This window comes from Rhyacophila brunnea, unplaced genomic scaffold (genome assembly GCF_057557595.1).
Source record: "Rhyacophila brunnea isolate RB1 unplaced genomic scaffold, BYU_Rbru_1.0 scaffold_4, whole genome shotgun sequence".
In the NCBI taxonomy this organism is placed as follows: Eukaryota; Metazoa; Arthropoda; class Insecta; order Trichoptera; family Rhyacophilidae; genus Rhyacophila; species Rhyacophila brunnea.
In genome coordinates, this window is record NW_028233068.1 from 43,912,184 (window position 1) to 43,938,805 (window position 26,622).

Genomic DNA, 26,622 nt, shown 5'->3' on the forward strand with positions numbered 1-26,622 from the left:
CGACTAGTTCAGATCAGACCTACCTACTTCACAAACAAATAAACAATGCGTAACAGCCAGCGCTCAAAATAGAAAATTTTATGAATAGGAGCTCTTGAAAAATTTGTGAAAATATTAACTAGTTATCCAATTTTATGTGTATTTTATAAAAATAAGTGTGCTAGATTTTTTGTAATATGGCCTATCTACCTCAGACAGTCAAAATATTTTTGTTCACGAGACAGAGCGATAATTCTGGGAATTGTACGAACCGGAAAGGCACTCCGGTGCGCTTCAGTCCATTTTGAGCCCTGGTAACGGCTCTTTAAAAGTTGTAGGTATATACACTGCTTAGAAACATTTAATTATTTAAACATATATTATTTGGCAGTATTTGTTTTTCTTTTTCCAGTCAACAACAACAAGAACAGTACCTGGACTCACTAACCGGCCCGAGCAGCACTGGAGGTGGTCAAAATGCAAACAATTCCAGGCGGCCCATATACATGGCCGAGCATCTCGCCACTTTTACCGTCGGTAGAGAAACTGGAATTATTTACCCGGCCGATGGAATGAGGAAATTGCTACAGCTAGAGAAAACCAATGGTGATTAAAATAATTAATGTTACCCACTGATAACCTAGTTATTTTTCCAAGGATTATTTTGTAAAAATAAAAACCATCATATTGATGCTTGATTAAATGGAAATAAAAATGATTTGAAGTTAAATTATGGATAACTTTGTTTTTTAAATAATAAAAATACATTAAAACTTTGAAATATTCAAAATTCTTCCCTACACCTTCGACATAACTTATCAAAATACATATTTTTATTGATAAAAATAATCATAAAAAACCTAATAATAAACATTTACATTACAACAATTTGTATTACAGATTCATTGTTGAATTTAAGAATTATTTATTTCTCCTTATATTGTTTTTAGATAGATAGCTAGCTATTGATTAATACAAATATATCTTTGAAGGGTGTGTTTCGTTATTTCGTCTTCAGTCACTAGATGTCCCTAGTAACACTACTCTGCTGTAGATCGATTAAGTTTTGTAAATAATATGACATTGGTTTGAAAATTAAATACAAATACTTTGGTTTTATATTTCACACCTAAAAATTTAAAGGAATATATACAATTGTTTTGAAGTATTTATGAATTCTCTTGAGCATCTACGCTCAATTATAAAATTCAATAGTCTTTGCTCTTGTAAAAAAATGTCTGTTTCTTTCTATAATATGGTACAAAACATCTAAACAAGTCACGAGGATTCCATTTATGATAATAGTTATAATAGCTACAATTAATATTGACTTTTTTCAGGTATTTGGTCACAAAAAATGCAGCTTTGCCTGGACGACGACTGGGTACTTATATTAGATCATGAAACTACGGTGAGTGTCCAATTTTATGTGAAATAAAATAGAAAAGATTTTTCTATTTCTACTGAGCATGATGCTTATATCGTAACTATTACATCTTTTCCAGACAACGATAGAGCGTTATCCATGTTCTTCTATTCAAGAACCAACAGCCTTCACATCCAGCGATCCAATGGAAATGTACAACAACATTTTGGCCTTCATCGTCAGTGGGAAAGCCGGCACATTTTCAGAGATGCACATCTTTCAATGTCACGATGTTGATGCGCAGGATTTAGTTGTTGACCTCAATCGAATCAGGTATTTTACAATGCTTTATATTTTGTCACCATCATCATATTCGATATTAGATATACATAGTGTGTAGAGAATTAAGTTCAGGCGGTCGTATAGCGCCTGTACGATTTACTTGCACCAATAGTGTGTATTTTAAACTATTGCGATAATAACTGTTTACACGTAAAAGTGCTAACTGTCCCACCAATCTCATTCGCCAAGAGTTAGCGAGACGCAATGTTGTCACTGTATGGTACCATTTGACAGCTCGTGAAAATCGGTTTACCCCAAAATGAGTCTCTGCGCGACGTAGTTTGTTTTTTTTTCGGCAGGTTCGGCACTATCGTTCTACTGTGCAGGCGCAGATATTGAACAAATCCCAACTGTCACCTGAAAATTCAGAAGGTTCCAAGCTTACCTACTCGTGCCACTGGTGGCATGTGTTTGAAGAGAAAAAAATACCTATAATAACAATAAATGACAGATCGCATTGTATAAAAAATAGCAGGCAAATACTCTTCTGTAATAAGCATTACGTTTAATTTAAATATATAATTCCCCTATCTCGTTTTCCATCTAGTCCACTGAACGTGAGATGCTTCAGAAGTGTTAAATTTTTATAAATCTGAGAATGTTAGGCTCACCAAAGAGCTCATGAAGTTCATGATTTTAGCTATGTTACCAGATGCCATCCTAATTAGGGATTTTTCACAAAATTCAGTTTTATTACCCCTGTAATTTCTATAAATTATGTCCACATCTCTGAATTACGAAGGTTGGCAATCATCATAGCGATCCCCGCCATCAAGATGTTGACTGAAGAAAGAAATTTCACTCTTATTTCTTTGTAATGTTTGAAATTTTAAATCTTCTCGAATGCCCGTTCCTTCCCGATCATAATAATTTTGTTTTATAATTATTTATACTTTGATATTAATGGTACATAATATAATGATTTTTTTCAGAGGTGGCAACCCAAATCCTCGCAGGATCAGCCAATCGGCAATCAGGGAAGAAAGATATGAGACTGAAGACAGAGATTTCGTTATGGAAAGAGAAAGAGATCGAGAGAGGGAAATGGGTGGAGATAGGAGCAAGAGAAATCAAGTAATTGTACATTTAAATCATTAATTATTCTGTAGTCTTGCACAAAATGATTTGAACTTCATTATAAATACATTCGTCATATTATATAATTTATGATCACTTGGTTATAGTCACAGAACAGATTAAAATGATAAAAATGTGAAAGCCAGTTGCCATGGACCAAGTTTTTGAAGCCATTCTATCTATTTATATCTATTTTATGACAGTCAGTCGCCTACTGTCCTCAAAAAGTGAATGTGCGTTTATTTATATTTCTCCACTTTCCATATTGTTATACCACACCCGGTACAGTAAGCCAGTTCCCATTAATTGTGTGTTCCCTGGTTATATTACTCTAAATATCAAAGAGTTTTTGCTATTTTTCAGATTCCATATTTATCATACCGGGATCCGGGTTCTGACTCAGAAGTAGCTCCTCATGGTCACAATGAAGACGAGACATCTAGCACAGCCTCGGATAAGCTCTACGAACAAGATATTGCCATACTCAACAGGTAATAAACACAAATAATGTAATTTTTAAATAATGATAATATAAACTGCTAAACCTCATATTTTCCTGTCTCATCCGCGTTCGAAATTCTACAGAAGTATGCGGCCATTTCCAATATAACTTGATATCAAAATCAATTGCATAAAAATATTGCTCTGGAAGAAATATTTACAACCGACAAATATATGCGATTTGAGATGTCATCCTTGTTTTCACATGTTCAGTTGTTAAGACACAAATATCATCCATTTTGCATGTACCTGTCAAAATACTTTGTGATTACAGCATGTGCAACATCATACCAACCATGTTTTATTCATGTGGATTTAGTGTTAAATTATTTTTTTGGGCCCACAGTATAAATAGATAATTAGTCCAAGGCCCCTTCAAGCGCAAATCTGGTGCTGGTTATTGCGCATTGTACAGTATTTTGTAAATCCACTTAGTTCTTAGTTCATAATAAGTTATTCTTATTATGAACCAAGTTAGTAGAATAGCCATCTATGAAACCACGAGTTGCTGGCTTGATCTTACAGCTGACAAAAAAAATGCATGAATTGATTCAGTGCAATGGATTGGGCAGATGACTACAACCATTTCTCACAAAGTGTATGTTAATATAACTTCGACTCTATGCAGGCCCAAATGGTCTGCTTAAAAACGAACATATTAATTTATTCTTATTATGAATGAATTTCTTTTTTAGGTGTTTCGATGACATTGAAAAGTTTATAGCTCGTTTACAACATGCAGCTGCGGCTAGCAGAGAATTGGAACGCAGAAGAAGGTAAAACTAAATTCCCTTCTCACGATCACTTAAAAATCTAAGCAAGATTCACTCTGGTGAGAGACAAAAATTGCAGAACTGTTACAAAAGCCTCAGATCTTCGATAATATAACAGTGTAAATAATAATAATTTACAGAACCCGCAAATCAAAGAAGCAATCGGATCCGGGAGAAGGAATGCTCGCCCTCCGCACCAGACCACCGCCTGAACCTGAATTTTATGACATCTTCCAGAAGTTTAAGCTGTCTTTCAACTTACTCGCTAAGCTCAAAGCACATATTCATGATCCTAATGCGCCGGAGCTGGTGCATTTCCTCTTCACACCATTAGGTAGGTTGTCATGTTATTAAGCAGGTTACATGTGAATTGTACGTATTACATTTCACCGTAGCACAGTTCGCCGTGAGCTTTTTTATTGGAAAGAGATGATCGTATAACATACTGTCTCCAATTTTATTAGATTCATATGAACATTTATTCAATTTTCATAGGTGATTTTGGCAAAATTCATGAATTCAAGAATGAAAACCTAACCTAACAAATAATCCAGTATATCGGCTATTTTCAAAATTTGTTTGCTGCTGGCTTCCTGTGAAGTGTAAACCGACAAGAACCGTATTTTATTTAGACATGAATTTTATTCAGTACTATACGACCCAAAGAGGTTGGACGGTCTTTAATATACGACCATATATTTCCGATACAACATTTCACGGTGAAGAAAGATACAGCAAACTGCATACATACAAATTTCCAACCATGTTATCTTCAAGGTAACTTCAAATTTAATGTTTCACATTGCAAGTATGATTTGATAGTTTGGACAAAACAAGACATTATGATAAAACCAATTTAAATACTGTCTACATGTCGTCGCTATAGTACTTGTTTTCCGAATAGACCAAATGTCGATTGTTCAGGAAACGAAAAACAAAGTTCCCTGTCTTATATTTAAATATCAGTTTATATATCAAGCACTCTGTCTCCTTTTTATGATTGCCACATTATCCAAGAAGAGATTTGATGAATAATATATTAGTATAATTCATTAAACTAAGAGAAAATACGTTTTATTTACAAGTAAGCAATGTGGATATACGGATCATTCTCAGCGCTGGCTCCGAAAAGTGGATATTCGGAACAAAACAAGGACATTCGGAATGTAAGACCGTAGCGTATCGTTGCATGGACCACGGTATACCGTGTGGTCAAAAAGTACAAACTTAAAAACTTAATATTTATTTACGTAATTTTTAATAAATTTACTGATAGGTACATGATTTTTTGTAAATGGGTGATCAAGTTGTATCAATGATCGTTTTTACCTAATTTCATAGGTAATTATAAAATATGCCATTCGCCATTTTCTGTTTACAAAATTGGGAATCAACATAAAATTATATACTCGTACCTAATTATAGTTATAAAAAATCTGTATCCATAGATTTACGTAATAATAATGTAGGTAGTAAAATTTTCCTAATTTCTATATTAAAACGGTGGCAATGATATTTTTAATGTTCACAAATAATGCTTCATTATGGATTTTAATCGAACTTGATACAATTAAACTTATTACAAACCATATATTGCATATTAGGTATTATGTTTTATTGGCATGGAACAAAAAATAGGGGCATGTGTTATTTAATAACCATTGATTGCGAATATTCTATCCTGAGTATAATATTATTATATAAAATATTCACTCACGAAACCAGAATTAATCTTAATAGATCGTACATTTACTAAAATATCTATTGGATAGCCAATAGTATTATAATTATACTTAATGAAAATACAATCAAATGTACTATTCAATGGAAATCCACCAAAAAAAAAAATAGGTATAAACATACATCTTATTAATAAATGAGATTAAATATTCGCCTACATTTTAGCATGAATAGATAAAAAGTAAATTAAAAACAGAAAAAGTTTTGATTATAGACATTAATAATAATTATTTTTTAAGACAGTAGTTACCGAGTCACACTGTACAATTCGTATGACCGTTGGGATATTATCTCTGTTTCTCAGTACAAAATACAGTAATTTAGGTTAAAATACTTACTTCCATAACTCTGCTGTAAGTTCAGAGCGAACTGGTGATGTACCAGACAAGATTGATAACTTTAAATTTGATAAATTCATTATTTAAACGATAGAAACTTAAAATAACACAATAGTAGTCAAAATCGCGCGCTTTGAAAGACGAAAAACAGACATCAGTCACATATGAAGTGAGCGACATTAGAAGTAGACAGCGCTATATGAAAGCGATATGCGAGAGTGAGACCGAGCTATTCTATTTGACATTCGGAAAATAAGCACAAAGCAATCGTTGCGAAACATGGCGTATTCGGAGTTTTTAAAAAAATATCTCTGTTCCTACATGAAAATATACAATTTTTATGAATGATTTCGGTGTAGTTAGACAAAAGAAATATAACTGCATTAAAATGTCGATTTTGACAAAAATGGATATTCGGAAAACAAGTACTATAGCGACGATGTATCAGATTATTCTACTGTAATAAGATTATAATGTCATTAATAAGCTACTGTCTAGTAAATGATATTTACTTAATAGTACTGAAAATGGGGAAACAATTCTTGTAGATTCATTACCTTATTTCTTCCAAATAAACGATGAAGGTCATGCCATTTACCAGAGTTTATTTCAGTCATTGTATATTATACTCTTTTCTTTATTCAGCACTGATTGTGGATGCATCTCACGATGGATGCGCTGAACCGAGGCTGGCAACCCGTGTCATTCAACCACTGCTCACAAGAGAGACTGTCAATTTACTAGTGAACTGTGTTACATCAAAGGAGACTGAATTGTGGCATTCCCTCGGCGACGCCTGGCTTGTACCAAGGTTTGTAGTGTTGAAGCAACTTAAATAATATTAATTCTACACAATTTGCTACCTTCATACCGAAGTGGAAATTTTGAATAATACACCTATCAATAGCTTTGAAATTACCAAATAGTAAGAAAAAACCTTTGTGTTACACAACGTAGTGTGACATTTCTACGTGACCCGAAACATGTCACATCGCAAGCGAGCACACAGGCTGTGCGTCTATCCCGCATCAAATATTGGCGAGTGTAAGACGAGTGCACAAAGTGACACTCAACATGAGTCACTCGAACGCGACATGTTGCTCCATTTCTCCCCTAGTTTTAACCTCATGCGCTCCAAGAAACTCATGTCAAAATGATAATATACTTTTAGGTACCTGCACCAAAGCTTTTGCTGGTCATATACACATGAATAATTAAATGTATGCAAAATTCCTGCTTATTATGGAGCAATCCATGTCACAATACCATCTGAGAGAATAATAATATAATTAGTATTAACCTGCGACTTTATTCCATTGTACACTCCGTGAGTGGAATGTAACACGACGGGATTATTGAGTAAAACACCCTTGCTACTCTAAGTAATTGCCTTGATTAACCAAGGTAATAATAACTCAATAATTCCGTCACGATACATTCCACTCACGGTGGAGTGGAATAATATAAAATTATTTTACTTTTCTCAGAGACCAATGGAAAACTCCAGTACCACCATATCAACCAGTTTTCATGGACGGATGGACACCAGACTTCTACGTAGTCGATGAAATGTCGCAAAGGTAAATAACATTATCATTAAACATTTTGTTATGTCGACTTTCAGATGCTTCCAAATATTCTCTTTCATCTCAGTCTACTTACTAATATGCCATTTATTCATATTTCCGTTAAATATTATGTATGTCTGTTCTTTGTCCGTCATGTAAATGTGTTGAGTTTGTGAAAATCCAGACCGAGCCAGCGCAGATCAGACGCATCATCATCAACCTTTCATCAATATCCTCAAATGCTCCCCATCGACGATGCAAGAGAGGACCCTTACGGAGACCAGCAGTATAATCCATATCCAAGGTTCATAATCATTCTGCTTTCTTTGTTGTATACAGGCTTTCATTTAAATATCAATATACTTACGTAAAGGGTTATCAAATAATAGGTATTATATATTATACAGATATATCTCAATAAATTGATTGTGTCACAAGCTAAATGTCATGTTGCACCATCTTGTTGGAACCACATATTGTCCATATCAAAATTGCCAGAAAAAATCAGTAATCATCTTTCTGTAGCGTTCTCCATTGACAGTAACTGCATTTCCATTTTCGTTTTCAAAAAAATACGGTCCAATTACACAACCACAGCAAACTGCTAACTTTTGTGGATGTTTTGTGAATAGCATGTGGGCTTTCATTACTCCAAATGAAACAATTCTGCTTATTTACGAAGTCATTTAACTAAAAATTAGCTTCATCGCTGAAGATGATTTTTTCATGAAATAATGGGTCTATTCCCAATCAGCAAAATTTCGACGCACCAAATGGTCATTCAATATAAGTTCTTGTGTTAACTGTATTTTATACACTTTCAAATGAAAATCTTTATGAAGAATATTCCATGTAGTGCCATCAATGACATTATTAATGGACAACGCACTCAATACAGTAGCTAGCAAGTAAATGCGTGCATAGCGACATTCGCACATGTATAGGTAGACGTCACGCAATTTCCATTATGCGATATCACGCATCGGGAATTTATAGCAATATCACCTTTATTGTAATGGCGTTAGAACAGTGTTTCTAGTGTCAATGTTCATTTGAGCGAACCCGTTCAAACCGAACCATTCGGCAGACCTGACAAAAAGCATTGGGAATTTATAGCAATATCACCTTTATTGCAATGGCGTTAGAACAGATTATGCCATTCGGCAGACCCGACAAAAAAGTGAGTGTCATTTTTTTTTCCAGATGCTTTGTCCATATTAATGTCATTGAGTGCCATAAGAAAGTCCAAGTTCTTGAGAACACCGTACAATTGATTGTTTTGGATTTTCATCCACATTTAGATTCACAACGTCAATATTTTCAGCAGTGCGTTCATGTTTTTGACGGGTTGGATTCTAAACATCACAAACATTACCATTTTAACTGCTATCACAGTGCTAACTGCTGTCACATAATGCCCGAAACGTAGCTCGAATAGATTCATTATTGTTGTAATAAATTTTAACAATTTGCATATGTTGTATAACTTTGTATCTTCTTATGATGATTTACCAAATAATACTGAACACAAATGTAAATTTTGGTGGGAATCAGAAAAAAAAAATGGCTGCTATGACGATTTAAAAATCTATAATACCTACTAATTTGATAACCCTTTATAAACATAACTCTTCTTTCATATTTTTTCATAATCGTGTTCCATCAGAAGCTTGTGTCAGTGCAATCGAAAATATGTTTTGGGGGAATATTTTAGCAGTCACGTTTACTGTCACCGCCTGCACACAGACAACATTGCCATAATATCTAATAAAAAATAGACATATATTTCACCAATGTGCATTGTGCTTGCAGGTGATAATTTTGGATGTAACAAGTACCTACTTAATGCAACTGCTAAAATAAACCCGCTGGACAATAAGTCATTCTTTTCTTTTAACTTTCACATAATTCATTCACTTATTTTTTTTAATTCATCTTCAAGAACACTGACTTAATTAGTACAATATTTATTATCTTTATCTATCAATTCTGCCTGCGCGTACCAATTCTTTGCTTGATAGTTTTATGATATTGTTCTATGTAATAAAAATGATATTTCAGGAGCACCCCCCGAATGACAGAAATTCCTCTTCGCTCAGCAGACTCTGGATCGGCTGGTTCGTCTCCTTCCAGAGACCTTCCTCCAGTTCAACAAGACTCCCGACGAGGACCTACTCCGGATGGAGGTACATAACAAAATATCAGTAATAAATCTAACACATTGGGTTCAATAGTTCAGGCAGATAACTAGGATCAGAAAACGACCCGAGCGAGACAAACCAATACGACAGGGGTGATTTCAACCTTGTTAGAGATAATAATCATAGACAATATAGAGAAATAACATTACCAAATTGACTAAATGACATCGAATCAGATCTCTTGTTTACCAATTTGTATATATGTCTCTGAAATTTGGACGGTAAATGTAAAGAAAAGTAGACGCATTTGTAATTTCGTCTTGAAAGGTAGATATTGAAAGTCAAAAGGATAAACTAAATCATCACCAGTAAGCGCAAAGCATAAAGCCCACTGGGAGAATGTTAATCTGAAGATTATGTGCCACTGGTTTTATAATAACATATTATGTTGCCATATTTGTTGCTGAAAGCCAAAAGGGGTAGAGCCGATAGCTAAATCATATGAGTCATGAATGCGATTCTCAGTCGTGTCAAAGATGATGTATTGTTATTTCTTAATATGATATTGATTTTTGTGTAAATTTTAGATGATTCTGGCCACGCTTGGGCTGATGAAGTGGTGTCGAGGGGAGGCAAGATTGTAAGGGTCACCTACCCGAGGACTGCCAACAACGACAAGGAGCTGACCGTAGTCAGGGGAGAATATCTTGAGGTAAATACAAAATGATAATATGATTTATATTAAATTATACAGGTTCTTTTTTTAGTCAATAGCTATTTTGGTTGTAACACCATTATCAAGACTACTAAATACTTTATATCAAAATACCTACTAAAGATATCGAAGAAAATAGACTAAAATACTGGGAATCCCGCACTAATTTTGGTATAAACTTAGGATTACCTTCATTGTTTTTTCTTTCTTCCATACAAAGTGGCAATTATGGCAAATTGACAATTAAAAATGAAATTGACTTCAGAATTTTTTCTATCTGGAAACATTCACGATCTTTGCTAAATACCTACCCTCTTATTACAAAGTCAAATCAATCCATGAATACCAATAGTTGCAATAATGTGTTGGGATTTGTGTCACAATGTGATATTATTGTACTTGGGTAATTTTATTGATTAAATTCTAATAATCATTCCATTGCTGTTTTGTTAGATTCTCGATGACTCTCGAAAGTGGTGGAAGGCACGAAACCAGCGTGGAATTACCGCCCACGTTCCGCATACCATTGTAGCTCCTCATTCGCCTCAAGACATCTTTAATAATCCGCTCTACTCCACCAATAACTATTCACCACAGGTATCGTAACAATATTCCACTACATAATATGCATCTACTATGAATATTAGACTCAAATAAATAATCAAGATAATGACCTTATGCATACTTATGAAAGTGGGCTTAAGTCTTATCCATAACTTAGAATAGGAATGTGTTTAAGTAGCATTCCATAATGATTTCCATTTCAAGTAACAAATAAGCCAATATATTTGCATAATATGTGACTGTACATAGGGTTTTTACTCTAAAAGCTGTATTACAGTGAAAGTGAAAGTAAGAGTAAATCTAAAGCAAACCGTATTATATTAGTATTGATACATTACATGAACAACGATTATAGGGACATCTTCATTCATTTGACTAATCAATATAAACGTTTAACTGGTTCTATGCAGCTAGTTATCTTGCCCTATGACGCCGTGACCGACAAGCCACACATACAAATTTTGTTATCTCACCCAACTTTAAACTCAAATTACTAGCCACTGTTGATTGATTTGCATAATCTAAAAAATTTAATACACAGTGACACAGTGGTTTGAATATTTATGAAATCCTGAGCCACAAATTATCGATATTAGAGCGATTATAGTAAGAGCTTTGCTCTATATTCAATGTGTGTCGTTAAAAATCTGCGGCCTGTCAGATACTGCCATAGTAATATTGTGATGTATAGAAAAGGTTAATAACCCTTTTTAAATATATATTTACGTTTTTCTTAATTATTATGTCAAAAAACCAAGATAAAATGGAATAGAAATCATGGAAAAAATGCATATGCTATTCTGAATGAAAAATAAATACTTAGGTAGTTTTTGGAACTACTAGAATATTATTATCTATCGTAATATATTCCTTTTTTAATAAGTATAAAACTAGTATATTATAGTAGTTGAGGTAAGTCAGTGGGGTTGAGATGTGCTTGGTGGCGCAGTCACTCTATTAGTATTAAAAACCTTAGAATAAAATAGAGATTGATGAAAAAATAAATGAAATAATAGTATGTACAATGATTAAAAAAACAATATTCTTATGGTAAAATGAATTTCATCTACATGTTGCTTATTATTATTCTTCGGTAAAGCAGTTTTCGACACAACTGCCATCATCTACATATTACAAGTGGTTATGTAAATGTTCATTATGATCTACTTATCATTGCTAAATTTAATATGCAACTCCATTTTGTCTAAAATGTGGTCCTTATCGTTTGTTATTCATGCGACGTATTCAATTATATGAAAACTAAATCATCAAAATACATAGCATTAAAAATTGTTGAAAAATTGTCGTCAAAAACTGAGTCTTTTTCTTCATCAGGATGGTGGACGCGGTGGTAGCAGCAGTCCTCGCGATAGCCCGATGAACTCAGGTAACAACAGCAATAACCATAGCAACAATGGCGGCCAGGCTAGATCAGCTGATTGGGTTCGGCGGGAGAGGCTCGGAAAGAAAGGGGAGTTCAGATACTTCTGAACTGCTTCACGCGCCGCTTACAGTCTGTCTTACGTCTCCACTCTGTCTGCCGCTTATTTGTTCAGTGTTTGATTTTTTTATTTTGTTACATCGGTTAGTATTATAAGTGCTTTGTATATTGATGTGTCATTTTAGCGATATTGTCATTTTAATGATAATGTTTTTCTAATTAAAAACATTTAAAAAAAAATTTTTAAACATCTTAAAACATAGATTTATTGTGTAGTAATTGTATTTGTATTGTTTTGTCTTGTCGTTGTACTGTAATGTAATTAAATTGCTTTTATTTATTGTAAAATGGGATCAAAATGAAATTAGATTTTAATCATATGAATCATATAATATTATATTCAATATCTGCCAACCTAGTAATATCCTATTTTTGTTATTAAATTTATTATTACATACATAAATATTTACCTCTGAAGTTATTGGTGTGGGTTTTGATGCCTTGTCTGGAAAAAATTACACATTTTCGTATGTTAATAATATAACATCCATCCAGTGGCTGCTGTTCAGAACTTGCTCCTTACTTTAGTTCCAATAGATGTCACAAAAGAGTATATCACGGGGAACTGAGAAATAATGGGAACTGAAATATCTAACGGGTAAGGAAAAGCAGGCAACCAATCTCGAGTGCGGAAGAATACGGGATAAACTTAAACACGTGTCAAGAATATGTCATACGTCGAATACTGACAACTGCTCTCGGTTTATGCATTGTCACTCATTTAATGTTGGTGTATTACACACACTATTGCACGTCCATAATGCGTGGTTCATTTTCGTAGGACACTCACACATTCAAAACCCCTCGTCAAAATGTAGTGTATTGAATATAGCCTATCGGAATTGTATTTATTAATCTGTTCTGTGTTTCACATTTTTAAAAAGCATAACTTCTCATCAATAGAGGTTGATGCCATCATGACTAAATAACTTAATAACCTTCATAATTTGATTCTTTTGTAGCTGGATTTGTTTCTTTTTTTGTCGATCAACAATGTCACCTTGTACTTATTGTATGTACGTATTGGTTATTATGCTAAACGTTTCGTGTTTAAAATAATATTATTGGAAGTTAATTGGAATATTCTGTCAATTTTTTGAGCTGTAAATAATATTATTGAATATCCTTTGATGCTTATCTTTACCTTTTAACTGTGTCTATGTCTTGGCCTTACTGTGGAGTACTGATCTTTAAAGCAATAATTGGTTGGGTTTAATCCCATGTATGGGAAGAGTTTTTTTTTTTTTTTCAATGTGTATTTAATCCAAGTCCAACGAATGGCTAACAACCATTCTTTGTAATAAAAGTCTATTAAATAACCTCAACTTTGATGAGGCTCATAATTCTCTGCTTAGGAGCTAAAATGGCAATGTTCAAGAGTGCGATGCAGAACCGTTGATGTTAAGCAGCCGTTCTAACAAAAAAACATGTCACATGTTCTTTCTCTCTAACACTTCTAGGCGTTCTAAAAAGAATTATATATGTTTTTTTCACTGAACTTAGGTCATCGAAATCAGTCCCTTAAAGTTAGGCGCCTATCTTAGGGACTTACGCGGCTAAGTATGGTTCTGCATCGCGCTCTAATTGTTTTGCCTTTTCCATGACTTACAAAAGTATCGATATTATAGTGGACTGAAATTAAATTTCATTTAGAATATAAATATTAATAATTTTTATATTGTGTTACTTGACAGATGGTACGTAGGTTGACAATACAGCTAACATTTTCTTTCTTATGCTTTGATAGATTTAATTTATTTTAATCAAATATTTTATTTTAATATCTATTTATATATTCGATTTCATGTTAATTATTATTATTAATCAATGATTATCCAAGCTCTACATATCATGTTGTGACTTATACAATAACTCTAGTATTTAAACTGTAATAACAATTTATATTTGCTTATTACAATATCATTAACATTATAGAAATAATGTATATTTTATAACCAAGATTTAGGCAAATATTCCATCATTCCCAAATATGTAGATGATATATGTATATCATTCGAAATCATTATACAGTAATGGTTGTATTGGTCATTTTATGTCCATGGAAATTTAATAATAAATTATTATTATTTAACTCTAATCTAATCGGTCCACATTTTTTATAATAACAAATCATTGCATTGGCGTTGAATAGACAGACTATTCCACATCTGTAGAATTCAGTGATATGGCCTATAAAACGCATATTATATTTTTGTGTACCTTAACTGGCTCGATGCCTTCAGCGAGTTTTCTCGCTCTATGAGACCATGATCGACAGGCCGCACATACAAATTTCGCGGGATATCTCGTCCAACTTTAAACTTGAATTACTAGCCACTATTGATTTGTATGATCTAAAAAATTAAACACACAGTGACATCTGTTTGAATAATTATGAAATACTAAGCAAAAAATTATTGGTATTATAGCGATTGTAGTAAGAGCTTTGCTCTACATTCAACATGTGTTGTTAAAAATCTACGGTTGTCTGTCTGGTACTGCCATAGTAATATTGTGAGGCACAGAAGAGGTTATGAAAATTTTTATAAACCATGTTTCTACCGAAATATCTCTTGGTTCTCTTCACCACCAAAAGATTTGGTGTTTTAAAAGTTGTATGGTCAAATAAAACTGTATTTTTGTTGAATAGCTCTATTCACCACCAAGGCAATGAAATATTGAAACTCTCATGTAACTATGTATGTACCTATATTAAGTTTCTATCTACATCGGCATCTAAAATAGATTTCTAAATAATTAAAATATCTTTAAGGCATCAATGAAATAATTCAATTTGAAACAAAAAACAAGATGAAACCGTCCATTTTTAGAATAGAACAGTGTTTCCCAATTTTTTCAAGAGATTAAGATTAAGAATTTTCTTGGTAGTAATCATGATAATTTATAAAATACGTTTGTGACATTGTTTCCTACACTATACAATATACAATGTACCTTTTAGAGACATTGATTTTACTAATACACTCCACTTTCGACAATTAAAGCACTTGCTTTGGCTCTATTTGTGCAACAGATAAACCGAATGTTTATATGGAAAATAAGGTTTAACTGTATACCACTTTAAATCCTTCTGGTTTCAGTTTTTTGGGAAATACTGGCATAGAAAATTAAATTGAATACAAGAGTCTCATAATTGTGAATTATTTTTTAGAATGACATTATTTATGTGGAAATGTATTTTTTTGATCACTGAATAGATTTCATTCAAATAATGGTCATAATAACATAAAAAATCTTTAGACAGTCAAATATTTCATAAATCAAATTATTATTGTTATAACAATTTTATTGTGCCTTCATATTATATACATAGTTATATATTGAAAATGGCATTTAGTTGATAAAAGATGTTTCTGTGGCATTTCTTTAGTATATAAGAATATAAATTACGTATATTTTTTACCCAGATATCCCAAATTCATATAAGTACTTATTTATATAAATAGTTTTATAATATCTTTTAATTGTTTCGAATCTTAAGATTTTGATGTCCGAATGAAAGAATGACCTGAAGAATTATGTATATTTTGCTTGATTGTTATGAATATAAGAAAGTTTATTGAATTCTAATAAATTCAATGAATGATTTTGTATTCAAGACAATATTATTTTATAAGCATAAAAGCAGCAAAATCCTGCGGCTGTATGATCTGTCTTATTTCTATTTATCAGTTTTACTCAAATACAGTTAGAAATATGAATTAGCATAGGTATTATATAGAAATAATTAATTATTTTAAATAAAAATAGAGTACCTAATGGCTAATTTCTAAGTCATATATTGGTATTAATAATACTTACCGTTCTTCCGATAACATTTATAATCTATTCGCCTACTTCATAGTTAAGTGAATTATTTGAAAAAGATAATTCTGTGATATCAAGAAAAAGGATGAGAGATTAATAATATTGATACAATTTTAATACTATCGACCGAAGATACTTGATGGAATTTGAATTTAAATTCTAATGGATTTAAGTTTTGTAATATTCCATTTGATTCTATTTGATACTATTCCATACTCAAATGGAATATAGTACAAAACTTCCATTAGAATTGATACAATTTATTATGCCAACCATTCTTCTATATATAAAAAGAAACAGGGAGATACGCCACCATAGTATAATATGGCTTTTCTATAAAATACAACATGAGACAATAATTAATAGTGTATAATATACTTATCTCCTTATTCTTTAATAACATAAATATAATAGTGTTTGGTATACATATTAAGTCAATTAATTACTTTTCATATTATTGTAGTTTTTATTTAATAAAACGCAATTTTTTTATAGTACTTATTCCACTTTTAATTAATATATTAGGACCCGTTTCGTCCGCCTCAGTGGGACATTTTCAATTGTCCAGTCAAGTTGAAAATGTCCCACTGAGGCGTATGAAACCGGTCCTAATGTAATAATTAAAAGTGGAATAAGTACTATAAAAAAATTGCGTTTTATTAAATAAAAACAACAATACAATGCAGTTCCACCATGAATTGACAGTTAACAAAGTAAAAGAAATTACTTTTCATACTTTTGACTCATCTCATTTCCTCTTGAAATGACAGAATTAATTTATAAAAATGAAAAAAGCAGCTTCTAGCTCGGTCACTACTATACCAAAGTGCGCTATGTAGAGCTGTCTCGACAATTTTATTGTTACTATCAATTAATAATATATGAGAGTAACTTGCTTATATAGTTTATTTATTTCAAACGATAAAACGTTATTTAATCAAAACGCATACCTACTTAATTAAATTATTAATTAAAATACATTGTATTCAGCATTTATAGGAAGAATGAATGAATGAATGATTGGTCCAATAAATTTAAAGCTTATTGAAACTATATTTTGTTGAAAGGATAAAGTATTATAATTATTAGTGATAACCCTGTCCTTATTTTGCAAGTTTCAACAGGGTTTCAGCTGAAATAAGTTAAAAATATAATTATTATGTTTTATAATTTAAGTGAAATGTAATATTAATCCATTTATGGATGTATTTTTTTAAATGTAAAGAACAATAATTATTTCATTTATAAAAAAAAGAGTTGTACTATTTTTATACTAACTCTCGTTTTCTAATACTAACAAAGAACCCAGAAATGATAAATTCCTGAAATTATACAGGCCAAATGAGACATGACATTATTATCCTTAACTTTCTGCAAGGCTAAAAATCACAACAGAAAAACATTTGCCTAAGCAAAGATTAAATTTTTGCTTTGGTTTGTAGGTAAAGTATTGCCGTAATATGTAATGTACATAAGTTACTTACTTAAAAAAAATATTGATGATAAGCAGTATAAAACTGCTATAGATTATATTATGAAAAAGCCAGCGACTAAAACTGCAAAGTTTTGAAAATTCTGGACAAGTCTACCTAAATGAATTAATTGAAAATATGGTAGGATAGACAAATAAGTTTTTCTGGACAATACACATTGTTATACCTACATATCGTAGTGAAGGGTGGAGGTAGGCTGTTTAGATCCGCCATAAATAGTGCACATTAAAATATGTTAGTCATACGTATTTGTTTTTATTGAACTAAAACTACAATTTACAGATGATATTGGTTAGTTTTTAAAAATCAATTCATACAGCCTACCAACATTTTATAGATTATACTTTTTTATACTTTTTTGGAAAACAAATACAAAAAAACATTGGATTTGAGTGAGAAAAATAATATAACAAACACTTATTTTGTATTCTCAAAGCAAGAGAACCATACTTATCATGTTATGACTATTTGTTATATCAAAAACTATTTTAAAGAATTGATGAGCTTCATGCCGGTGACATTCTCTCTTGCCAACTCTGTCTACAAACAAATGGCAATAACTTCATTTATATTGCTTTCGAACCTTGTTGTCGATTTTATGGTGTTGTCAACTCGAGTCGGGCCACTACTTTAGTTGAATATTTACGTTACCTATCGAAACACCTGTCTATGTTTTTGTGAAAATGACATACCATAAGTCACTTTTTATATTAAGAAGTTTTTAAATTACTTCTAGCATTCGAAATTCAATGTATATATATATAATAACAATAGAGGCATGCTTGAAACGTGTTCTATTATAGTTTGTATAGGTAAATCAGTCTACAATGGCACCATAGGCGATTTGCAGGTGTATTGGAGTTGTTCGCTACAATGCCTGTTTCAATGCTGGCAAACAATATCACTACAACTATAAGCCACTTTCCATGGCCATAGTGCCACTGTATTCTGATTTATCTATATATATATGTGTCGAATGGATTACATCATGCCAACGCTTTTTGGGGAAAATTGCAATGAACTAATTTTTATTAGTTATTGTGAAACTAAAATCATCCAATGGTTAACATCTATGACATCATTCGATAAGATCGTGTCTAAAGATAGTTACAGAAAATACACTGTCAAATTCCTATAACAGGATTATAGTTTAGAAGTTAATACTTGTTTCAATGATATTTATAGATGCAGACATAGATGATATGTTCGAATTACCACCTCCCCCACCCCCTATTCCACCGCCGCAGCCTCCTCAGGACACAACAACACCAATTAAGAGCGCACCTGCATCTAATACCAACACATTGTGTAAGTATAAGAAGGATTAATAATTTAAGCTTGTATAAAATTTCAGTAATTAGAGTGTATTTGATATTACACTGTTGCCGATAAACAGTTATGTATTTGTTATATTTTTAAAAACAGCAATTACATAATATTGTTAATACTAATATGTTGTCAGCTATATTTTAAATGAGCTTTCTTCTTTGATTTGCCTTCAGGAAGATGGTAAAATAGAAAAGGAGAGCAACATATTAATTATTATACTCTATCCATATAGCGATAGCATAGAATGAAATCAACAGTATAGATGGATAATATTAAATAATTATCTTTGTTGAATAGTATTGGTAAAGAAAACTGCGTCCTGCATGGAGCAGAGCTCAAAATGTTTGAATTTTCGTGAGTGGGTCCCGAATTCAAATTATATTCTAATAAAAACAGACAATTGTATTTGCATAAAAAACTTTTCTCCACCTAATAATAATTTGGTAAGTACCTATTTTATAAATTTAATTAAATTGTACACATAATTTGGAACACCTTAGAAACCCAAGTAAAAATATATCTAACGGGACTCAAACCTGCATCCATCGAATTCTAGCTTATGAACTTTACCAATTAAGCATTCCGTAACATAGTGATCACACCAAAATTTACTAATAAACTATGCATCCATGATGTTATTTCAAATTCTATTGATATTGGTGATCATCTGTTGTGATTTTGAATCAAAGTTACATTGATTCCCAGATGCGAAGCCCAAAATAGTCAGGTCATGACACAAAATTGTGAATTTTAATCATAATAGTATTAGTTATTTTTTATACTTCGAATGCAATATGGTAAACTGTATTGTTTCCAATGACATTATTAATGGACAACGCACTCAATACAGTAGCTAGCAATTAAATTCACGCACAGCGACATTCGCACATGTATAGGTAGACGTCACGCAATTTCCATTATGCGATATCACGCACCGGGAATTTATAGCAATATCTCCTTTATTGTAATGGCGTTAGAATAGTGTTTCTAGTGTCAATGTTCATTTGAGCGAATCCGTTCGAACCGAACCGTTCGGCAGACCCGACTAAAAGCATCGGGAATTTATAGCAATATCACCTTTATTGTAATGGCGTTAGAACAGATTATGCCATTCGGCAGACCCGACAAAAAAGTGAGTGTCATTTTTATTCCCAGATGATTCATCCATATTAATGTCATTGATTGTTTCATATTGAAAAAAAAATTGTAATACTTTAAATGAAACATGCAACCTAAAATCATCATTTACTGTGAACTGGTTACCCGCATTGCATTCAAATTATAAGCAATAATTAGCATTACGATCGGAACTTGCAAGTTCGTGCCGCGGCCTGATTATAGATAGCGATAGGATCTCTCAAAATTTTAGTATTAACATACTTGCACTATTAATTTTTAATTAAACACATTGCTTAATAATTTGTAAAAACACTTTGGTCGAAGTTAGTGGTATAAGCATACATTATTTTCCCATAATATTTTTTGAAATAGGTATTTTCCGGGGTTATTCAAATTATCTATGTTCAATAACGAATGCTACATTCTTAAATCTTGTTAAAGGGTTGCTGCCAAAAGTTGGTAAGTTGATAATTTAGGTATTTAGAGTTAATAGCGGATTATGTGTCTATATATAAAAATATGTCTGCTAGGAAAAAAAATTCAAGATCATCCGATATATCGTCTCTGTTCTGGCAGAACACATAAAACATGCGCATAAATAAATTAGCATTATGCCTGATTTTAGAGGGCATGTCAAACTTCAAATTGCAATTACTCCAAAACATGGTTTCGAGACTTACCAACTTTTGGCAGAAGCCCCACAATATTTTTCATTGAATAAAAAATAATTTAACTAAGAAATTGTACATGTTCGGTTTCTCTACAGCATCGAAGAGTGATAAAACGCTTGGCGGTAATGACATGCAAGATGAACTGAGATTGGTACTGAACTTGAGAGATAAGAGACGCAGCTTGGCTTTCCTGAGAACTCCTGATCTGTTCATCAACCAGGTACGCTTTTATAGTATATCCAGGGAAAGTATACTTGTTGCATGACTCCACAATGTGCTGCGTAAATAAATTATTTTCACCACAACGTCCCTCATGTCCTTTTGGCTTAGTATCCTCGATATGCAAAAGCTCTTTCTACATTGAAAAAGATTTTTCTTCAACATCTTTGATATTGATTTTTATTTGATTTGTTTATTAAAGTCTTGTTTTTATTTTGCAGATGTCATCGAAAGACGAAGTGCAAGGGTGGCTGGAGGGAAAAGGCTTCGATGAAAAGGTCCGCAAGGCGATGCGAGGGCTGTCGGGTCGGGACTTGTTCCAGCTGCCGCGCTCCACCATTGAGCGTCAAGTGGGAGACGAGGCGGAAGCCAAGCGCCTCTGCAGTCAGCTGTTGGTGCAGAAGAACGTGTCGGGGGTAACTGCTTCGTCGTCCACCGCTTAGAGCAATGTGTGGATTGACCGTAACATGGCCATAAATCACATGACTAAACACTTTACATGATCATATCATACAACATGACATGACTTGACAATGACCTAAAACATGTTCATTTATAATGGTACGGAAGTTATCAACAGTCAAAAATGAATAACTAGGTACAGTAATATCCCAAAGTTACGTGACCAACGAAAATCACTCAAGTCGAAGTCGGGGTACAACTTTACATATAAATTTTGTTAAATTGGGACCAAGGACTAACAAAAACACTGATTTAGAAGAAAAATATTTAGTAAAAATGCAGTTCTTTTTACATATTAATATGTACAAAATATTAAAAAAATAAATGAGTTACCTAAAAAAGTTACCTATTTCAATGTCGACAATTTCATAAAATCTAACAAATTTGTCTGACCTTTTGTCAAGCTTTCTGGAGGAACTGGGTCTGAAGTGTTAGATAAAGAACCGCATAACTCCGAGTTCGCGTAAATCCGGGTATTACTGTACCTATAAACTCACCGTTATACCTACTATGACTGCGGATGTCGACCTCCGCTATTTCACGGAGGTACATATATATGGCCGACCCCCACGTGTACAGTAAAAAGAGAGCAATGAAGTCGCAGCGCAGCCATGTTGGTAGTAAAATAATAAGTTATTTTTATGTATCTATGAATGATTCTATAATTTTAATGTTCCTATTTGTAAACTTTTTTAAAACTCATTTAGTGCTAGCACCGCGACTGATTGGGGTTTGTGGGGGTAGGATTTGGGGTCATTGGCCATTAGATAATGTGTTATTTAAATGTAGTAATTAAAAGGTTAGCAGATATTGTGTTAAATGCTGTAGTACTTATTTCAAAACTTAAATAGGTTATTACAGTGGTTTTCAAATCACCAAAGTTTCATCACACCCTAAAAATATATATATTTTGAGAAGTCAATCTAAAATTTTTCCTTCGGAATCAAATTGTACGGCTCCTTTTTGGTTTTCTTTCCTTTAAAGTTGTCGATCGATTATTGACTGTAGGGGAATAAAGTCATATTCGACTTTGCTTCTGTGCGTAATAAATACAGTTAGGAAAAAGCAGCTTAAATTTTATCGCCTGAGTAAAACAGCCACAGATTGTGATCGTGTATCAGTACACTCTATTGAGATTGTTTGGAATTATTATTTTTGCTGCGGTTTTAGGGTTTGAATATCCAGTGGGCTAGTACAAGATTACAAACTATCTCTCATAGATAATATTACGATTAAATACCAGTTTTACCAATATTATTATAATAATTATTGTATTGTAGTATAATTTAGTAAAAATTTTAAAAAAATGGGCACACACTATAGGTAGGTAGGTAGTAAATTTATCATACCTTTTTGAAATTTTTTAATAAAGACAACTTTTAAAGCTGGCAACACTTCTTTACATACTATCAAACACCAAAATGATTCAAGCCTTAATATTAGAATTGAAATTAACAGTAGAGTGCGACTTCTATATTAAGTTTTCTACATCATCACGGTCATTTCTGGAATTAAAGATATTGCGTGGAGTTTCATTAACATTAATATTATAATGGCTAAACCTTTGTGGAAGAAGACGATAAGCATTATTTCGAATGTGGAAGTATTGTGAGGAGGAGAAACAGAAAAGAATACATTTAATTTCTCTCAATGGTGCGACACGCTAAGAGCATGTGACGTAATAGTATCAGCGCGCAAAAAGCATGTGACGTATCAGTGTCACCGCATGCAAAACTGTGACGTAGAAGACTTGATATACAAGTTGATATATGTATAAGACCACTGGCGGCTCCCTCTATAGGTCATTCGGTCATTGACCTGCCAAAATAAATACCTAAAAGTGCGGCCACACCGGCAACAAGTCGCGCGACAACTCGTTAAATTTTACGATAATTATCATAATTGCTTAAGAAATTTTACGATAATTATCATGCTTATCGTAAAATTTAACGAGTTGTCGCGCGACTTGTTTTCGGTGTGGACCCGGCATTACAATCGACATAATAATATTAATAATATGTGCAATGTCATATATAATAATATTAATAATAATCGGTGGATTTGAAATTATAGGGCGCGCGATATTGTGTCAACCCAGTCTATTGGGCTTTTTTTGTTTGGGCGATAATTCCCCGAACAAAAATATTGTGTTCGCCGGCAGTCTGAAAATTGACCCAAATTGAATATTTTTATAAAATTTTCTCTCTCGTTTCTCATACATAAGACAGAGATCGATATAACACAAAATACGAGATCGAAGCTTGTAACGGTGCGTGAATTACTGTAATATCGGCAATGCCCGAGTGTGAGACAAAAGATTTTTTCACCTAATTAAATGAAACAGAATGATAACACTGACTAGATAATTGGTCTCAAGACGCAACTGTGTATGCGGTTCGGATTCGTTGACAGGTTTTGACGAATGCCTTTGGTTATTTTAATAATATATTAGGAGTTTTTGGTGATTTATAACATTTTTGTGAAGCAGTTAGTACGCACGCAGTAGCAATTGAAGTCTGTGATACAATTATAATGGAAATGGAAGCACGATTTGCATCCAACGATCATCTCATTATATCCGATTTGTTCAATAAAGAAAATTACACTGATTTTAAAAATAATTTTCCCACACGTCAAGTAAATTTGGTAAAACTGTTAGAAGAAATAAACATAATCAAGTTAAAAAATGAATTATTGGTGTTTTATCAACGAGATGATTTGCATGGCGCTATTAGTGCAGTTTCTCTTCTACATTTTTTACTCAGCAATAATTTCAACGAAACATTTTCCGAGTCGATCAAAGTTCTCCAATTTATTTGCGTCATACCAATGACAACAGTTGAAAGTGAAAGATGTTTTTCCACTCTCAAAAGAATAAAAACCTTTCTACGCAATAGGGCCAGGATAGATTGACCGCTCTTGCAATGCTCAGTATTGAAAAAAAATATGTGGGAAAAATAGACAATTTTTATAATCGTGTGATTGATGATTTTTCAAAAAGCAAAGAAAGAAAAGTGGACCTGATTTACAAAAAATTATAATGCGTTGTGTGCAATTTCGGTTAACGATGGGTTGGCGTTATGAAAAACGGACATTTTTTGAAGGGTTAGTAGGTACCGACCTATAACAATTTCTAGCACTTATTCTATAATGTATAAAAAGTCAATTTGCAATACGTCTTTTCAGTATACAACGAAAAGGCAAATTAAAATAATATATTCAAAATTGACCTGCTAGGTTTTTCCGGATTAAGCCGCCAATGTATAAGACGTATATCTTTTTTTCTTTCGACCATGTCCAATCCTAATAGGATCATAGGGTCTCCACGGAGTAGAGGTTTGTATTGACAGATTTTGTTTTTTACGAGAAATGGATGTCAGCCACTTGCTCAACCTATTAGGTCCATGCCCTGACACACACAAATTGAAAAACAATATGTGTACTTGCCAGACCCAGGATTCGAAACTGGGACCCACGGCTTTATAGTCCAACGCTTAAGCCGCGTCGCCACTGTGGTATATACAAGAGGTATATATATAACATAAAAATAAAAACAATTATAGTGCTTATTCATTCTTCACAGATGTGTACCATAATTAATACTATGTAAATGTAAAATGAATTACTTATTACTAATTATTCATTATCACACTTATACTTACATAATAATGAGATCATTGACAGCGTTATAGAAGATTCAATCTGTTTAATAGAGTAGACACTAGACACCATAAATACTAGATTGATATATAAGCAAATAACCAAACCACACCAATAACAAATAACAGGTTATACGTTGACATTGCCAAACAACTATTATTATTACGAGGTGAAGGAATGACTTGCTTAGCATATTATTACAAAAATATCGATTGATTATATTCAATTTATAGGATGAGAGAAAAATATTTGATTTAAGTATTTATGGGAATAAATTAGGACAAACTGACTTAAGAACTGACTACATCATATACTTTCATTTGGACTTCTGTGTTTATTGCTTTTAGCTGTTTTCTTTTGTATCTAATGCTTGTTTATATCAAATCTTTCAACATTCTTACTTTATTTTTCAAATACATTTGACTTATATGCCGTCTCTGTTCTGGCAGAACACACTAACTGAAGAATACTAGTTTTGAGTAATTTGACTTTGAAGTTGTTAAAATGTTTGAAATGGTCTATAATGTGAGTTTATTAAGTAATCGTAAAAAGGATGACTTTAAAATAAAGACTGTTTATTTATTAAGAAGGTTTCCAGGAGGTAAAGTTTGATATAAGGAACATTTTGGTATAACTAACTCAAATGTAATTTTTTCGAATTAGTGTCTTCTGCCAGAACAGTGACGATGTTACATTATGACCTCTTCCATGCATTCGCTTCAGCCATAAATAATTATTCCTAAAAGTATTATGCCGAATTGCTTTCAATATACTACCAGTTAAAATTTAACTCACTGAAAATTTAATACCTATCATTGTTGCGCCTTTAAAATTGGCTATGTTACATACAAAAATTAATGTTTTAAATCGGTTATATGCATATAAATTTTTTGAGAACCTAATATATGTCCGAATGAAAAGGTCATCAATTATTTAAAACATGAATTATTTAAAAAATATATTGCAATGTTTTAGAACACTGTTTTTAACCGGTGTGCTGCGAGTATTGACTTTGTGTGCTGCATTTTATTAAGATATACCAATAAAGAGCGTACTAATATGACATGACGACAATCAGGAGATAATATCGTCGGTCCCTATTAAAAAAGTCGGATCTGAAATTTTGTCATTTTCGGATTATTACGTAAAAGTTATTTAAACACTTTAAACATTTATACCACAATCACAGTTTTTTTTGTTTGTTTGAAAAATTTCTAGATATTCAAGTTAAAAATG

The 26,622-nt window shown here is 32.4% G+C and overlaps 1 protein-coding gene across 2 annotated transcripts in view; it reads left to right on the forward strand.

Annotated features, from left to right (window-relative positions):
• Nucleotides 1-26,622, forward strand: part of LOC147067413 (epidermal growth factor receptor kinase substrate 8-like protein 2) — a 48,183-nt gene that overhangs the window by 20,069 nt on the left and 1,492 nt on the right. Inside the window, exons 3-19 of one of the 2 annotated variants that reach the window (XM_085953933.1) lie at nucleotides 392-585; nucleotides 1,320-1,390; nucleotides 1,485-1,678; nucleotides 2,620-2,761; nucleotides 3,128-3,255; nucleotides 3,961-4,041; nucleotides 4,179-4,372; nucleotides 6,762-6,927; nucleotides 7,604-7,696; nucleotides 7,869-7,988; nucleotides 9,746-9,870; nucleotides 10,413-10,537; nucleotides 10,994-11,137; nucleotides 12,440-12,491; nucleotides 19,112-19,234; nucleotides 21,141-21,265; nucleotides 21,486-21,680. In XM_085953933.1, the coding sequence (XP_085810059.1) occupies nucleotides 392-585; nucleotides 1,320-1,390; nucleotides 1,485-1,678; nucleotides 2,620-2,761; nucleotides 3,128-3,255; nucleotides 3,961-4,041; nucleotides 4,179-4,372; nucleotides 6,762-6,927; nucleotides 7,604-7,696; nucleotides 7,869-7,988; nucleotides 9,746-9,870; nucleotides 10,413-10,537; nucleotides 10,994-11,137; nucleotides 12,440-12,491; nucleotides 19,112-19,234; nucleotides 21,141-21,265; nucleotides 21,486-21,680 (2,272 nt within the window). The remainder of the gene's footprint in view (nucleotides 1-391; nucleotides 586-1,319; nucleotides 1,391-1,484; nucleotides 1,679-2,619; nucleotides 2,762-3,127; nucleotides 3,256-3,960; nucleotides 4,042-4,178; nucleotides 4,373-6,761; nucleotides 6,928-7,603; nucleotides 7,697-7,868; nucleotides 7,989-9,745; nucleotides 9,871-10,412; nucleotides 10,538-10,993; nucleotides 11,138-12,439; nucleotides 12,492-19,111; nucleotides 19,235-21,140; nucleotides 21,266-21,485; nucleotides 21,681-26,622) is intronic. The other variant, XM_085953934.1, reaches the window with a different exon arrangement.